At 36.2% G+C, this 16,391-nt stretch overlaps 2 protein-coding genes across 5 annotated transcripts; one reads left to right on the top strand and one right to left on the bottom strand.

Annotated features, from left to right (window-relative positions):
- LOC18768713 lies at positions 84-7,199 on the bottom strand. 2 transcript variants are annotated; one of them, XM_020570577.1, is made up of 14 exons: positions 6,689-7,199; positions 5,813-6,218; positions 5,651-5,722; positions 5,482-5,544; positions 5,050-5,118; positions 4,782-4,895; positions 4,307-4,535; positions 4,079-4,200; positions 3,438-3,805; positions 2,421-2,907; positions 1,847-2,149; positions 790-1,638; positions 496-534; positions 84-385 (listed from the first exon to the last, which is right to left on the bottom strand). In XM_020570577.1, exons 1-14 carry the CDS (start codon positions 7,069-7,071, stop codon positions 200-202), a joined length of 3,690 nt encoding a protein of 1,229 aa, XP_020426166.1. In that variant the 5' UTR covers positions 7,072-7,199; the 3' UTR covers positions 84-199. The 2 variants fall into 2 exon arrangements, with proteins under 2 accessions (XP_020426166.1, XP_020426167.1); XM_020570578.1 differs by having other exon boundaries at positions 5,813-6,012; positions 6,689-6,770.
- On the top strand, positions 8,310-14,432 carry LOC18768712 (poly [ADP-ribose] polymerase 2). 3 transcript variants are annotated; one of them, XM_007199551.2, is made up of 18 exons: positions 8,317-8,690; positions 8,777-9,056; positions 9,205-9,323; positions 9,450-9,531; positions 9,915-10,150; positions 10,512-10,638; positions 10,841-10,896; positions 11,170-11,243; positions 11,478-11,524; positions 11,746-11,795; positions 11,987-12,049; positions 12,513-12,593; positions 12,714-12,824; positions 12,936-13,011; positions 13,145-13,287; positions 13,690-13,763; positions 14,091-14,196; positions 14,309-14,432. In XM_007199551.2, exons 1-18 carry the CDS (start codon positions 8,382-8,384, stop codon positions 14,393-14,395), a joined length of 2,121 nt encoding a protein of 706 aa, XP_007199613.2. In that variant the 5' UTR covers positions 8,317-8,381; the 3' UTR covers positions 14,396-14,432. The 3 variants fall into 3 exon arrangements, 2 of the variants coding, with proteins under 2 accessions (XP_007199613.2, XP_020425332.1); XM_020569743.1 differs by having other exon boundaries at positions 10,509-10,638; XR_002272805.1 differs by lacking the exons at positions 13,145-13,287; positions 14,309-14,432 and having other exon boundaries at positions 8,310-8,690; positions 10,509-10,638; positions 14,091-14,181.

The raw sequence follows: 16,391 nt of genomic DNA, 5'->3' as shown, positions 1-16,391 counted from the left end.
CTTTCAATGCGAACAGAAGGCATTGCGTTCTGTCTTTTGCTTCAACTTGTTAATGGAATGAAATTTTCACAACACCAAGATTGATTAGATTTACAATAAATAACAATGGGAAAAAAGCAATGGGTGCCCATTGTTGGTAGTGGTTGATTATCCATGGCCCATCCATACAGTATAATTCTCCAACAGAGCTAAAACATCTCTACAGCAAGGACGAGCTCATGGAATTTGCAAAGAAATGCTCACGGAAAACCAATTTTTGTGGAGGGAAACTGATTTCAGGGAGGGTCCTTAGAATTGCTGGGAGGCCACTGTATACATTTTGACGCATCTTCCTCACAAGAACATGCTTGTCCAGAACCATCAACTCCAACAATTTTCTGCGAGTCTGTAAGAAATATAGAAGTTAGCACTAGCACTACTGAATCAAAAAGGAAGAGCAGACGTAATATATGAGAAGATAAACTTGGTCATGCAAGAGATCGTGGATCGGAATACCTGCGCATTCAGTACATCCATCTTCCCCATAATTTCATCCTAAAACAGGAAACGATGACAAAATTAGGTGAGAAACATTACAGTATCTTTGCAGTTAAAGCTATTTGTTTCAGCACAATAATCATGAGATTGATAACTTCTTGATTTAATGACATTGCTAGTTACTTCAACTTCGGAGCTTTACGCTTATGTAACAGTTGATTTATAGAAGGCAGAGGGGACATGAAGTAGCAAAAACAATGTTTTTTTTATAGCCATACAAATAGAATTTGTATAAACTCAGAGTGCAAGTACCTCTAATATCCCTGGATTTTGCATCACAATCCCAAGAAGACGCCGTCTGAGTCCCTCATAGATAATCTTGTTAATGGTCCCGTCACCGTTTATCCATGGCAGTATTGGCACACATAATTTACCACAAGTGAATTTAGAAGATTCATTGTCACTATGTCCTCTAGCTGAAACAACTTCCATGCAGCCTTCAGGCACACTGCAAGTTTGTTTTTCATACGAGCGCTCAGCAACCTCTTCAGGGGAACTAAGAATGGTCACTTTATGCACATCATTAACATTCATATTTGTTTCCCTCTGTGAATGAGCACCACCAGAATCACAATCTCCTGCACGGGGGATCACTGAAGTGCTGTCTAGTCGATCATTTCCACCAAAATGTTTTTCACCACTTGAAGTGTCATCATCTTTGAAAAAATCTACACAATTGGATGCAGAAGATTCTGCACGATATACAGATACCATGATACCTGGGAAACCTTTCTCTCGACGGGAAATCATTTCACTTTCGGATACCAAGGATTTTAGTTTTTTAGTGTTCAAACATTCATTGCTTTCAATTTTGAGTTTTGAGCTTCTCAAATCTTCAGCCTCACCCACTCCTTCATCAGGCAAGCATGGGGAAATTGACAGCTGACCTGAAGAAACTAGAGCAAACAAATGAAATAAGTCCCCACATTCTAAATCTTCAGAGAGATCAATCCCCCCTTCCATAAGATCTTTATCCCTTTCGTGGAGCCAATGAGAAAGTTTGGCAGCTCTCTTTCCAGAATCAATTGGAAATGGTGACTTGAAAATATTAGGGAAAAACTGAGGCGAGAGAGATAAAGGTTGACTGTCAGTACCCCCAATCTGCCAAATAAAATTTAATCAGGAATGAAATATATACTACTTATAAATTAGACGAACAGGATTATATGAGGGACATTAAGACAAACAATGCATATTAAGCTATTAAGGAGAAGTGAATAAGAATCTCGTTGGACTAAGCTTGGACTTCAATTCAAGCACTGCAAAGAATGAATGTTCAATCCAATAATCAACAGAAACTAAGACTTACCAAAATTTTGTTATCTCTTAGGTAGTTCAGAGCTGCATAAAGATCACACTTTGAGTAACGCTGTCGAATTTCTGCAACCAGGTTTTGTTCTTCTGGTGCTGTTGTGGTACTCAAGAAGACAAGCTTAAACAGCTCTACAGCCAAAGATTTGTACGCTGGTGTACTAACAACTCCTTCATGCAAAAGTTTAAAGAAGTTGTTATGAAGTTGTTGACAACTTAGTCTTTGTGCAGAAACGCCTCTATGATTCTGAATATCCTCATATGGAACAGTTGATACAATTAATTCAGATTCCTTGGGGTCCTGCAAGTGAAAAAGTATTTCAGTAAAAACTAGATGAGCCAGATATTGGCATATACTAGGAAAATAAGGGAAGAAAGTACTCAAATCGTTACAATACAGGTGCAGATGAACTTCAGTGTACACAAACACAAATAACTGGTATATATCGAGAGAGAGAGAGAGAGAGAGAGGGGTAGGTTTACTAGGCTATATGTTGAATTAATCAAGTATATAGCACATTCGATGAGCTGTTAATACTTGTAAAATTAAGTTGTAGGGATTGGGTAATTACATCTTCTTCAGCATTTGTATTAAGATCTGATCCTTCCTCATAGGTAGATCCATATCTTTTGGTGGCATCCAATCTAGTCATCCTCTGGTTGTGAAGTATCTCATCCAGGGATTTTTTAATATCATTGTCATCAAAATTATCCCATGGTTCTTCCTGAAGACTCCTCCCTTGATTATGGCCACTGATGTTGGGAAAATTCATGTTATAGTCTTCTCCTGTTGAACCTTGCAAAAGTTGTCTGCACTCATCATTGTTTAGTGACCTGTTCTTGGTTTTTTCCAGGAGCTTTGCATATCGCTTGCTGAGCATGTTACAGAGCATCATTAGAGATTTTCTAAATTTTCCATTACTATTCTTCAGATATGACATTCTTCTTTTGCAGGTACTAGGAGGTGCTGGAAGGTCAGGAAGTGAAGCCCAACTTATCTGGTGATAATATTTTGCCCCAAGAGTTGCACAGCGTCTTGCATATTGGATAACCAATTGCCTAAAGGAATGATATCAATATAAGTTAAATGCAAATAGTAAAACAAATTGTTGCATGGAAAGAATAAAAGGAGTCCTATGTTTCATCAGATACAAAAAAGAGAAATAACCAATGTATTAAATGGAAAGGAAAAATCTGAAATCTCCCACTCACGCAGTCTTTGGAAAAATTTGTTACCATTATGCTTTCATCTTTCCAGTGAAAATTTTGTTTTTTTGTACGACCATCATTCAGTCTCCTAAGTCAAGAACACTGATGTGCCAGCATCAGCATACACAAACAGAAAAAAAATAAAAAAAATAAAATTTAATTGGAATATCCTATAATTCCTTGGCTGATGCTTTTAATATTCTATTGACTGCTAACGTCTAATATGTGATAGAAGCAACCATGACATGTTATCAGATATCAGATTGTTCTCATGGTCAACAATGACATGTTACATATTAGATGCCTTATTGCCCGTACAGATAGCTTTAATGAGATTATACTTATGGCTCTAGGATAATTTACACATCTTCTTCCCTTACCTGTCAGCCTCCTCAGTCCATGAAAACCTGCTTTGTCGTGTCGGCTTCAACTTTGAAAAAGCACACTTGCTTAAGGTTGAATAACACCCCTCACCATCTTCATTTGGTTCAGGTTCCTGCTCAATTTCTTGATCACCATCCCTCTGGAATGCATGCAAATGTGAGTCATGCTCGCCAGAAGTGTCCAAGAGATTTCTTTCTTCCATTAATTGTTTCTCAGTAACAGGTAATGTAGCAAGCCTCTGCTCTTTCAACCGTCTAGTTACCTCGTCAACTTCTGTGAACTCTACTGACCTTGCTTCAGAAGTTCTCTTCCTTTTCAGGGAAGCATGTTTACGTTTTTGAGATTGAACTCCATCCCCTTTATCCTGAATCCATTAAGGTGTTGGCATTTATCATAACATGCATGAAGCACCAGAGAGTGGTAATACAGGGGAAAACATGCATTGATCAGAAGGTTTAAATATATTGCATGAGTACCTCTAATTCAGTGAAGTGAGTTGTGTAATTTAAAATATGGTTTTAATTGCCATTATACACTATTTGTACTAAATATTGAACAAGCCATGAAGCAAACATACAGAAAATGGGGATAATAAGATGACCAGAAAATCCTCAAGGCAATGGATTAGAACAAAAACCTGTAACTGTTTAATTATCCTTTCTTCCCTTATGGAACCATCCACTGTCAAAGACAGACATGGTCTACATGGCTTTAACACAGCAGGTGGTCTTTCTGATGAGGTGTCATTTGTTTCCGTTTCTGTAATCCGGGACAGAGATGCATATGGTTAGATTCAGCAAAAATCACCTAGAAGGGTCAGCACTAATATCTCCATTTTTCATATTCCCAGGTTTAGCAGTATCACCTGTCAAAGTTGAATAGTCACATGTGGAAAGAGTTTGATTTTGATTGAGATTTTCTGATTTATTAAGGAATGCATTGGCTGATTCAGAATTGCATTTCCCCAGTGCCCAAACTCGATATTCTTGGATTTTTTTGTTTCTTTCTTTCTTCTTAATCATCCCAAACCTAGAGCACATACTTTCAATCAGCTTATCACTCTCTTTCCTGCCAATTCCAAGCCTCTTCGAAACCTGTATATAGCAAATAAATAAATAAATACTTCAAGGAATTTATAGGTGAAATGCAACTTTTTCTCAATGGCAGGAATTTTACCACACAAAGCAAGCTCTAACCAAGCAACGCTAAAATATTTACCAGAATAAATAGTAACAAAGGATTTCACTGGCTAACACCGACAATAACATCAAACTACAAAATCCTTTTAACCTTCATCACTTTAAATAAAACATAGTTGCTCAAGAAATTAATGCACTCACATTAGACATAATAATGCCCTCTGAGCCTGCAGCATTAATCAATTCCTGAATTTGATGCTCAATTGGAAGTTCTACAAGCAGATCAGTGGTTTGACATTTCTTTATGAATTTCACCTGCCAAACAATTTTTTTCCCTTTAATTTGATTGAAAAAAAGAAAGAAAAAGTAAGAGCACAAAACAATGACGACTACCAGTAGTCCATCCTATGCTATTAAAGAAAACAATATAACACATCCAAGAAAGAGGAAAACCAGTCCTAAGCAATACCTGCCCAGGATTTTTTGGATCAAAACTCACTGGACAAAACTTTTTCAGCAAACCCAGGAATTGCTCAACCTGTCCAAAATGCAAAAGAGATATCAGGTCATGACCAACAAACTAACACGAAATGTCCTTGTCCTAGACCAGTTAGAACTTGATTATAATTTATAACAAACAAGGAAAAATTAAGAGCATAACAAGCAATTGAACTGTCATTCAAATTCATCATGAATTTAAATTATGACCCTAACTAACTTTTGCAGTAAACAGAAAGCAATAGTGAACATACTCATCTAAAGCAAGGAAAAATCATATTATAAAAAGGGACTGCAAATTTGTATCTAAGAGAATGTTAAATAAATAAAAAGAATAAAGAAACACGATATTGAACATGGAATCAAGAGAAACGATGTTTGCTTAAAAAGATTATCAGGAAACCTTCTTATTCACTTGAACTTCAAACTTTTTCACAATATCAGCAGCTTCCAATTTGCCACAAATCTGGAAGAAGAATATGCAGGGAACAATACAATGATAAAAATCAGTATAACTTATCAAATTGCTAATACAGAGATTAAGAACAAATACATATTTAATGAAATTTTACCTTCCTCCAAGCTCTATTCCCGGGACGAGTTCCACTGTAACCTAGATCCTTCTTGATATCCGAAACAAGAACCTTTAACAATAAAATAACATAAACAAATTCAATATAAACTGTAAAAGGAACTAACTTGATAGATCTATCAAAACTTTAACGAAATGTAACCTTCCCATTGGCTTGTTCAAGTTTATCACAGACTGCCTTCATTGCTGATATTAAATAGTCCTTCTTCACAAGCACATCCTCTTTAACCCCTTTTCCAGAAAAACCATCTCCACCTGCAGGAATTTCTTTTGCATTCCCAGAACTCTCCTTAGTCTGTTCTACCTTGGTAATCTCAATTTTTTGTTGAGAGCTTAAATTCTCTGCATAGCGATATAAGTATATCACATTAGTACTCACACTCAAATTGTTGCTTGATTGCCCTTCATCACCAGCATTCTTTTTCCTCTCCAGTGCAGGTCGCTTCACAATTAAACCTTGACATTCAAGGTTCCTCACTTTGTAATGGTAGTTTTCACCTTGAATGCCAAGTTCCTTAGAAAGTTGACTTTGTGTAATTCCATCCGTTCTAAAAGCACCCAATTTGACAGTAAATCATTAGTCAACCTACAAAATCATTATCTCGGCGGCACTCCAAAAGTATAAGTCTAAGAGAGAGAGAGGGCGAGGTTAGTCTAACAACAGATTCCTATCATGTCAATATAAGAAAGTTCTAGCTTGACTAGTAAGGTTTCTCGGCTCACACTGCAATCAACTAACTTCTTATATTAAGAAACTGCAAACAACACAACAAAATTACCAATTTTACAGATTTTCATATTCATTAGAAAAACCAAACTTGTATCGGACAAAGAAAGAAAAATTCCAATGAAGATTCGTTAAAATGAGACTTACAATCGTCAGGCAAAAACAAATCAAGTTCAACTCAAAACTACACCAGTGAAGATTGAATTATAAACTCATGCAGAGTATTGGATTTTGAATATGAAACAAGGAAGAGTATTGGATTTTGAATATGAAACAAGGAAGAGCTGGTACCTAGCACCGGCAACTCTTTCGAGTGTTTGGCGTTGATACTGGCACATGTTGTCAATGGAAGAGTGGGCAATGTAGAGGCCCAAGAAGCTGTTCATGAGCCGCTGGTCGGCTACCAGCTTCACATTGAGCTTCTCTGCGTCTTGGACGGACTGGATCAAAGGGTCGGTTGGGCTGTACTGGACCTTCTGATTCTGGCTCTGGAATTTGAGGGTGGGGACAGAGCGAAGCCCCGCCCATAAGGCTTGCTTGAGGCCCCGATCAGAGACGTCGAGATTGAAGGAGGAAAGAGAGGACTGGAGCCTGGAACAGAGGGATTTGAGAGGGAGACCGTTTCGGCCTTCCGAACAGATTTCTTCCAAGGACGAGTGCAGAATCGAGTCCATGGCTATGGCATTAGCCAAGTTAAATTAGACTGAAACGTAAAGAGAAGAGAATAGTATCGGTATCATATTATCTGAAGCGGGAAGAAGATGAAATCAGTAGGAAACGCACGTGCTTTTCCCAACCCCAGTTCGATTCCCAGTCTGATCACCGAAAAGATTACAGAAGTATAATATCTTAAAAATCTTCTTGAAGTGGGTGAGGGCAGTGAGCCCCGTTGTCCCAAAATTTGCCTTCTATTTTTAATTGAACTAGCCCTTTGGCACATGCTCTTCTAATTATTATTTTTTTTAAAAAAAAATTATTTTTTTTTAAAATTAAAAAAAATAATGGGTAGTTGTGTTTTATAAAAATACTAGTCTCTTCGCGTGCATTTCCGCACTTGTAAGAGGCTTTTTCTAAAAAAAATTTAAATTTATTTTAGAATTAAAAAAAGATAATGGGTAGTTGTGTTCCATAAAAATAGGATCAATTATGTGATGTTTCTTTTAATTCTAATATTTTTTTAATATGAAAAAGTGTGAATTTACCATATTATCCTCATTTAATTAATAATTTTAATTTTTAATGTTTGCATTAACCAATAACATTTTCTGGTATATTGAATGTTTTACCATTCTCTGCCTTTTGCTTTATATATATATATAGATAACCCATTATCTGATTTTTTTTAAATATAAAAAAGTGTGCATTTACCATATTATCCTCATTTAATTAATATTTGCATTAACTAATGGCATTTTCTGGTATTTTGAATATTTTAAAAGGCAGATAATGGTGAAACATTCAAAATACCAAAAAATACCCTTGATTAATGCAAACATTAAGAATTGAATTTATTAATTAAATGAGGATAATATGGTAAATTCACACTTTTTATATTATAAATAAATAAATTTAAAAGAAAAATTAGATAATGGATCCTATTTTTATAGAACACAACTACCCATTATTCTTTTTTATTATAAAATAAATTAAAATTTAAAAAATTTTTAAAAAAAATTCTCGCAGGCGCAGAAGCACTTGCGAAGAGGCTAGTAGATAGATAAATAGATAAGTTAGATTAATTTAATTTTAAAAAATTTAGATTATTGTTTGTATGAAAAGAAATCTGCCAATAGAGTCCAACCCAATGAAAAATGACATTGACTTGCAAAGAGGCTAGTCCTGCTAAAGACTCGGGCCAAGGAGCCAGGGCTTATTCGTATGAGCCTTTTCTTTCTTTTTAATGAAAGAATTGGGCCAAGTTATAAGTTTTGTTAAGATTTCACGACATCTATAAGTAGGCCTTATTATTGGTTTCTAAAGCCCAATGCTTCCATTACACAAAACCGAAAAGCCACAACATCCTCTTCCATTACCAGAAAAGGCCCAACCCATAAGAGATTGTGAAATAGCCCGCCAAAAAAGCTTGCCGCGAACGCTAGAGATAGAGAAGCCAAGCCACTCCTCCCTCCACACTCCAAACTCCCGCTACAAAATCCCCCCTTCCTTCCCCCTTCTATTTACAGTTTCAAACGCATTTCTCCGAATTCCCATGGCTAGCAAGCTTAAGGTAGAAGAGCTCCGAAATCAATTGGCTCAACGTGGTCTCACCACCACCGGAAACAAACCCACTCTGGTCAGTCTGACAACACCCTTATCTCCCTCTCTCTCTTCTCTAGGTAGAAGAGACTTTGACCAACTATTGATTTTGAGTTCCTGCAGCTTCAGAGGCTCGAGGTCGCTCTTCGCCAAGAAAACAAGCAACCCCCCGACGCAAGTGATGTTTCAGCTTCAATTGTTAGTAGAAAGAGGGGAAGACAATCAAATGAAGATGGAGAGTCAACTGGGTCCGAGAAAATCAAGGCCACCGACGAGTTCCAGGACATGAGTGTAAAGCAACTGCGCGAACAAGCTACTCTTCGTGGAATTTCGGCAACTGGGTCTAAAAAAGAACTGCTGGAGAGGCTTTCTGAAGATTCAGATGACATTCCTCTAGGTGGAGGTATGAGCTTTCAAACTCTGATTGGTTGCCAATACAATATTGTAGGCCAGGGCTAGAAATCGATGTCTTAGTCTTTATCTGCATTGAAAAATGTTCTTTTTTCATTAGAACTGGGTAACTTATTTTTTATGCTGTGGTCTGGTGGTAGCTAATGAAGAAGGAAATGGCAGCAAGGAGAAGATCGTAACTGCTACCAAAAAGGGTGCAGCGGTATTGGATCAGTGGCTACCAGAACACATAAAGGCACATTATCATGTTTTGCAACTGGCAAGTCTATATACTATCAATAGGGCCACTTAATGAGTTAATTGCATTTCGTGCTTAGTGGAAGGTAATTGATGTCAGTTTGATTCGTTTCAAATTCGGACTGACCAATGATCTTTTTGAATGTAGGGTGATGATGTATATGATGCCATGTTGAACCAGACAAATGTTGGTTACAACAATAACAAGTTCTATGTGATTCAAGTTCTTGGTAAAACTCTTTCTCCCTTCAACAAATTTCACTGAATATATATTTCAAAATTAATTAGTTAGTCTACTAGATGTTTGGATTGTCGTAACTAAGAATTCATGTCAATATAGATTCAGTTGGGTTTATTAATCAAGCACATATGTGGTTCAAGCAATGAAACTTATGAAGTTATACAAAATTTGACTGAATCTGATTTCAGTTTGTAACAAATACTGATTACAAGGATTAATTCTAACGGATTACAGAAACATTATTTATGCTTTTGTCACCTCACATAAATGAAGTTTGATCTGCTCCAATGAGTTATGGGATTAATGACATTTGGAGTTACACCAGTTCAGGCAATGTATACTTATTTTTATTTCTTATGAATTGACGTGCAGAATCTGATGCTGGTGGTACTTTCATGGTTTACTATAGATGGGGGAGAGTAGGTGTTAAGGGTCAAAACAAGATACAAGGCCCTTACACATCCCGTGACAGCGCAATCAATGAGTTTAAACAGAAATTCTATGACAAAACAAAGAATGATTGGTCCAATCGTAAAATGTTCGAGTCTTTCCCGCACCACTATATGTGGATAGAAATGGATTACAACGAAGAGGAAAAACAATTGTCTGTGAGTATCCACAACTTTTTGCTTATCTTTGCATTTTCTGAATGCTAGAGATACTGACAATGCCCTGAAGCTATTCTTGGTTGCAAATTACTGAGGACCTGTCGCTTCAAAGAAAAAATACGATAAAGAAATAGGAGATCCTGTTGGTAGCAAGACAATATTGAATTGTATTTCCCATTTATGTTATATATTTCTCATTTTCAAAAGGTGTTTCATATTTCAATCTTGCCTCTCATAGCCTCAATGTGTAGGGGTCAACAGATGAGTGTCAGATGACCTCTGTGTGTTGTGGGAGAAGGGAAGGGGTGGAGAAGAAAATCATCTTGTTTGCTCCTTCTTAATTCTTGATTATCATCAGCAGGTACAAGAAAAGAATGACTCTGCTTTAAGAGGTCAACCTCTGGAAACACAACTTGAGCCTCGCATTGCAAAGTTTATATCTCTTATATGCAACATCAGCATGATGAAGCAGCATATGATGGAAATAGGTTGGTTGATTTCTGATTCTCTGTCAAAAAGACATTATTTTGCAACTTACAACTCATAATAATCTAAGTTATTCAGTTGCTTAAGTAACACAGGAATAAGAATTTTATTTAGACACTTTCAGTTTTTTATTTTTCAGTAATCTGATTAGTTAACTGCTTTTTGGTTCCCTTATTCGGACACCTTCTTCTTCTTCTTTGGTAGGATACAATGCTGATAAGTTACCTCTTGGTAAGCTTAGCAAATCAACAATTTCAAAGGTAAGCTTTTACCTCTGGGTATTCGAGTTGATTTCTAGATATGATAAGGAGAAATCTTGAACAACTCGAAAGGATACTTTGTGTTATCTAAGTTAACTGGAAACAATTTGGAACTGTTGACCCAAACAAAAAGAAACAATTTGGAACTCTAGTGCTACTGTGTGTATTTGGCTGCAAAACATTTAAGTTTCACATGAAGTGTCTTCTCCTTTAATCTGCTTCTCCATGAAAGATGCAACAAACCAATAACTTGTTATTTTTTAAAACATATAGGGATATAATATCCTGAAGAGGATTGCTGATGTGATTGGCGGGTCTAATAGGAGAACAATTGAACAATTAAGTGGGTAAGGGTTCTCTCTCTCCCCCTTCCCCCTGTTAGAAGTGATTTTATTAGTTAAATTCTGAATATATATTTTCACCAAAATGCTTGACTAAGTTCATTCATAATTCCAACAACATGTTAGATCCAATGCAGATCTGACCTGTTTTTTTTTTTTTTGGTACCTTTAGCTTTTAAGATCTAATGATAGCTTTCTAGAATTTCGGAATCCCAATTTTTGATAGATTTCCTCTTTCAGAGAATTCTACACTGTCATTCCTCATGACTTTGGATTTAAAAAAATGAGTGAGTTCTCTCTCTCTCTCTCTCTCTCTCTCTCTATATATATATATATATATATATATGTATATATATATGGACTTATATGTTAATATATTTCTATCTATCTCTCTGATTGAAGCATGCCTTGAGCATACGGCATACCCAGTATATGGGTCAGTATTCATTTTGTTTTACTTATACTAAAAGAAATCTAATTGCTTTGGGCATATATATGAGTAATGCAGGTAACTTTGTGATTGATACTCCTCAGAAACTGAAACAGAAGTTGGAAATGGTAATTCTTTTTGTTTTTCTTTCTTGTATATGTGGGTATAGTTCATCGAAGAACTTCCACTAGTTGATATATAATGTTATTTCCCTTTCGACATAATCTTGTGTAGCCTATCAGTGCGATGCTATATTTGTGTGACAATTAATTTTTCGCCTTGATTATAAAATACATTCTTTACTCCTATCTACTTGAAGGTTGAAGCACTAGATGAAATTGTGGTCGCAACAAAGTTGTTGAAGGATGATACTGGAATGCAGGTAATTCTTTTTTAGCCTTATCCCTCATTATTCACTTGCAGATTTTCCATGTCTGGAAGTTTTCGGCATTGTTCAGTGTTTCTGGATATTATATTGCAAGACTAAAATGCAATTCTATGGAGAGGGTCCTACTTGCACCATTTAAGACTTTATACTCATAAAATGTGCCAGTAGACCCCTTGCATTTAGAGAAGCTCAGTCACATTATAAATTTCAAACTGGCAATTCATGATCAAACATTTTGAATTTTCTTCAGTTTAGTTGAAGCAAAGTACGGGTACTATATGCATGTGCTGCCCTCTCATCATTAACTCTCTCTCTCCATCCATATTGCTTTCATGTTAAACAAGTAAAATCCAACCACTTTTTAACTTTTTGTTTCATATTAATAAGAATCTTCATCTTCTATGTCGGTGCTTTCATGTGGCAAGTATATTAATGTATGTTTCTGCCGTTATTGTAGGAAGATCCCTTGTATTCCAGTTACCAACGCCTACGCTGTGAACTGACACCGCTTGGTGCTGATTCTGATGAATTTAATATGGTATCTATGAGTTATAAGCAATGGGAGTTTGAATATAAAAAGAAAACTGAGCTAATGATTTATTAGCTGCTCAATCTGCTCTTTAGTTTTGATATTTTTCCTTTTTATGGCTGTTGTCAGATTGCGAAGTATTTGCATAATACTCATGCAAAAACGCATTCAAATTATGCTGTTGATATCATTCAGATATTCCGTGCATCAAAAGAGGGTGAAGTTGAACGTTTCAGAAAGGTTAGGATGGTCTATTTTGGATTAGCGATTATTAAAAAAATTCCTTTTGGTTTTGAATCCCCCTAGTTTTGCATTTTGAGCACTTCCTAATCTTGTTTTTACTCTGAGCAGTTTAGTAGTATGAAAAATAGAATGCTTTTATGGCATGGTTCACGGCTCACGAATTGGGCAGGAATATTATCTCAAGGTGATCGTTTTTGCTCTATTTTCTTAATATACTTAATATTGGGTGTGTGTTTGCGCACTTGCACACATACACTATGAATAATTCATTGAGAACTGCTTATTAATTTCAAACAACATGTGTCATGACAACCCAGGCTTACGAATAGCTCCACCTGAAGCACCAGTGACTGGTTACATGTTCGGGAAAGGGATTTACTTTGCCGACATGTTCTCCAAAAGTGCAAATTATTGCTATGCTACTGATGGTTGTACAGCTGGTGTGCTGCTTCTATGTGAGGTTGTCTTTCAAGTTTCAGCCAGTAAAAAACATAAGTTTACTACTAAAATGACCTGGTGTTAAGAGTGGATTAACATCAGATTATCAAATCAATACATTGCATACCAATAAGATCCAGAATCATATATGGGAAATATCCCTCTGGATAAAAATTTGCATTTTCCGAACCATTAATCCGCTGCACTTGAATGCCCAACAGAATACTTTGAGGGACTGCACTTCACATGCATGTGTTACACTTATTTGCACTGCATGTTGATTGTCGCAGAGTTGGTTGGTCCATGCTAGCATGGATTTTCTTCTGGGAGTAGTGCATTTATCTTTTAGCTATCATTTTCATATTGGAAGCTGGAGCCACCTTCGTCATAGTTGAGTTTAATGTTCTAATGTATCTCTCTTTAGGTTGCACTAGGTGACATGGCTGAGCTTTTAACTGCTAAGTATGATGCTGACAAGCTACCAGAAGGGAAGCTAAGGTTGTGTCTCTATTTTCTTTATTGGACACTAATATTATGCTATTCAGAGCTTTCTTTATTGGACACTCACATCCAGTTGCTAAACATTAAACTGATTAATTGATAAAACTCTCTTCTCGTCATTTATGCTTATGGAATTTTGCATCGCGCATTCTAAGTTTATCTTCCTTACCAAATAAACCTTTTATCTTCTTTGGTTGAGAATTGACCTTTGAATGCTTTTATATTATCTTGCCCTTTTTCAAAACTAAAATGTGCGTTGCGTTAACTTAATTTTCCTGAGATTAGTTGTCATAATGGTTTTGCTTATGAAACCTAATATTGCAGCACTAAAGGAGTTGGAGGAACTGAACCAGATCTTTCCCAAGCTCGGTTACTAGATGATGGTGTTGTGGTTCCCCTTGGAAAGCCGAAAGAGAATTCGGAGCCCAAGGTAGAATACATCATTTCTTAGAATTACCTTGGATGTGAATTTGATTTGGAACTTTTATAGAAAGGCAGTTTCATTGTATAATTTGTAATTGAAATCTCGTCTCTTCTTGCAGGGTGCTTTACTGTACAATGAGTACATAGTTTACAATGTCGAGCAGATTAGGATGCGCTATGTTGTTCAAGTGAATTTCCACTTTTGATGGCAGTTGACAAGCCAAGCATTTTGCTTTTGCTTTAGTCATGTATATTATTTTTCTTTCTTAGGGTAATGGGTAGAGAGAGAAATTTGTTTATTTAAGAAAATGAGGGATTTGAAATGGATTTTGTTATGTTAAAACAAAGAAATAATGAAATTAGCAAATCCCAATTCAGAGGCACCTACCACACCACGCCACAAGTACCTTCTTCTGTATTGTTACTTGCTGTTCTTTTTAGGTTTTTTGAGTGTGTCAAACATATCCATTAAGTGTGGTGGAAGAAACTTAACTTGTGGGAAGCATGATTGAGTTTCAAAACCTCTGCAGGCAGCATACATATGAGTGTGTGACTCAATAAAGCATTTACTAAAAACTGAGTATCCAGACCGGAAAACTAGAAAACCGAGTCGAATTGGATTGAAAAAATGGGTCAAAAACCAAGTTGACTATAAAGTCAACAAAAGTATAAAAAAAACCTTGACCTTCAAGGTTCCTCACTTTGTAAAAATAGTTTTCCCTCGAATGTCAAATTCCTTAGAAAGTTAATTTTGTGTAATTCCATCCATTCGACAAGCACCACCCAAATTGACAATAAATCATTAGTCAACGTAATCAAACTGCAAAATTATATATCACCGACACTTAATCACTAATCGTGGACTCATTCCACGACCAACTACATAACTTTTTAAAATAATGAGCCGAGACAGCAACAAATTCTCATTTTCGTTGAAGGTATGTGTTGGTGGTTCTATATAATGATCATTTGTTGCTACTGAATTTTCTTTTGTCAAATATTTTAAATCAATGCATATTTGGTTTAAGAGAGATGATTATTGTGATGCTTTCTTTTCCCTATCAATATCTAAGACTCTTGCAACATCTATATATTTTTGCATAAGCATACATGGTGAAGTCGTATCGAGAAACACTTGTGGACCTTCTCGTCTATATAGTTTTATGGCAGTTGGCAAGTCAAGCATTATTGCTTCAGTCATTCAGTCATGTATATTATTTTTCTTTCTTGTTCGTTGATGAGGGATTCGAAAAACAAAGAAATTAGCAAAATCCCAAATCAGAGGCCGATTCAGAGGCACTTTACCCACGCCACGCTACAAGTACCTTTTGTATTGTTGCTGTTCTTTTTAAGTTTTGAGTGGGTGGGAAGTCAAACATATCCATCAAGTGTGGTGGAAATTGAACTTGTGGGAAGCTTGAAGCATGATTGAGTTCAAAACCCCTGCAGGCAGCATACATATCAGTGTGCCAGTGCCACCCTTTTCTTTTCAAATGCACGATGCACACGCCACTATTTATGTTCCTATAAGCTATACCTAAAGATTTTATCATGACCTCATCCAGAATCTATGTTCTTCTCCCACAAGACAAGACAGATTTTCATAACTCAAAAGGCTTTGTGATAGTATATGAGCCTCAATACTCGACTTAAATTTGGGGTTTTCACTTTGGCTCATTTTTATACAAATGATATTGAGAAAGGGTAATCAAACTTAAGACCTCGAATGCAAGGTTTACACAGCACGTACTGTCCACCACCACCAAATGAGATCTATCCACATCTCTACATTAAACTTCATGTCAGTTTTACCCCACAACCCAACCATTAAAACGAAAGAGAAAAACTGGTTAATTTATTAGACGGTTAAGAAAATTTACTTGTCAAAAGCTTTTCTGCATATATATATATATATATATATATACAATGAGGGGTTGATGCAGATTTCAAAGGCCAAATGCACGCCTGCTCTGCTGCAAATTGCAATTCAATATTATGAGCCAATGCTTACACTATAACACGCACCTTTGCCATGATCAGGCGGTATGAAATTCTTGGGTCCTTACTTATTGATGAAAGCACCATAAATTCTGGGGGGAGAAAAAGCTGAAGCCTATTCTTTATAGGGAATGATCATATCTAGCTAGGGCTTAGGGAGCACTCCAAGCCCTTTGAGAAAGAAAAAAAAAACTGAAACAAACA

The sequence above is a fragment of the Prunus persica genome, chromosome G8 (genome assembly GCF_000346465.2).
Source record: "Prunus persica cultivar Lovell chromosome G8, Prunus_persica_NCBIv2, whole genome shotgun sequence".
NCBI classification, from domain to species: domain Eukaryota; kingdom Viridiplantae; phylum Streptophyta; class Magnoliopsida; order Rosales; family Rosaceae; genus Prunus; species Prunus persica.
This window is presented reverse-complemented; position numbering and strand designations above follow the sequence as displayed.

Bases quoted from the DNA above. Each gene is read 5' to 3' on its own strand.
- LOC18768713 (XM_020570577.1), bottom strand. From the start codon at position 7,071: ATGGACTCGATTCTGCACTCGTCCTTGGAAGAAATCTGTTCGGAAGGC. The intron at 6,219-6,688 runs GTACCAGCTCTT...GGGTGCTTTTAG, and splicing joins GAAAGAGTTGCCGGTGCTAG to AACGGATGGAATTACACAAA. The intron at 2,908-3,437 runs GTAAGGGAAGAA...TCATTCCTTTAG, and splicing joins TGGACTGAGGAGGCTGACAG to GCAATTGGTTATCCAATATG.
- LOC18768712 (XM_020569743.1), top strand. From the start codon at position 8,382: ATGCTTCCATTACACAAAACCGAAAAGCCACAACATCCTCTTCCATTA. The intron at 9,532-9,914 runs GTAAAACTCTTT...ATTGACGTGCAG, and splicing joins CTATGTGATTCAAGTTCTTG to AATCTGATGCTGGTGGTACT. The intron at 11,525-11,745 runs GTGAGTTCTCTC...TGAGTAATGCAG, and splicing joins CTTTGGATTTAAAAAAATGA to GTAACTTTGTGATTGATACT.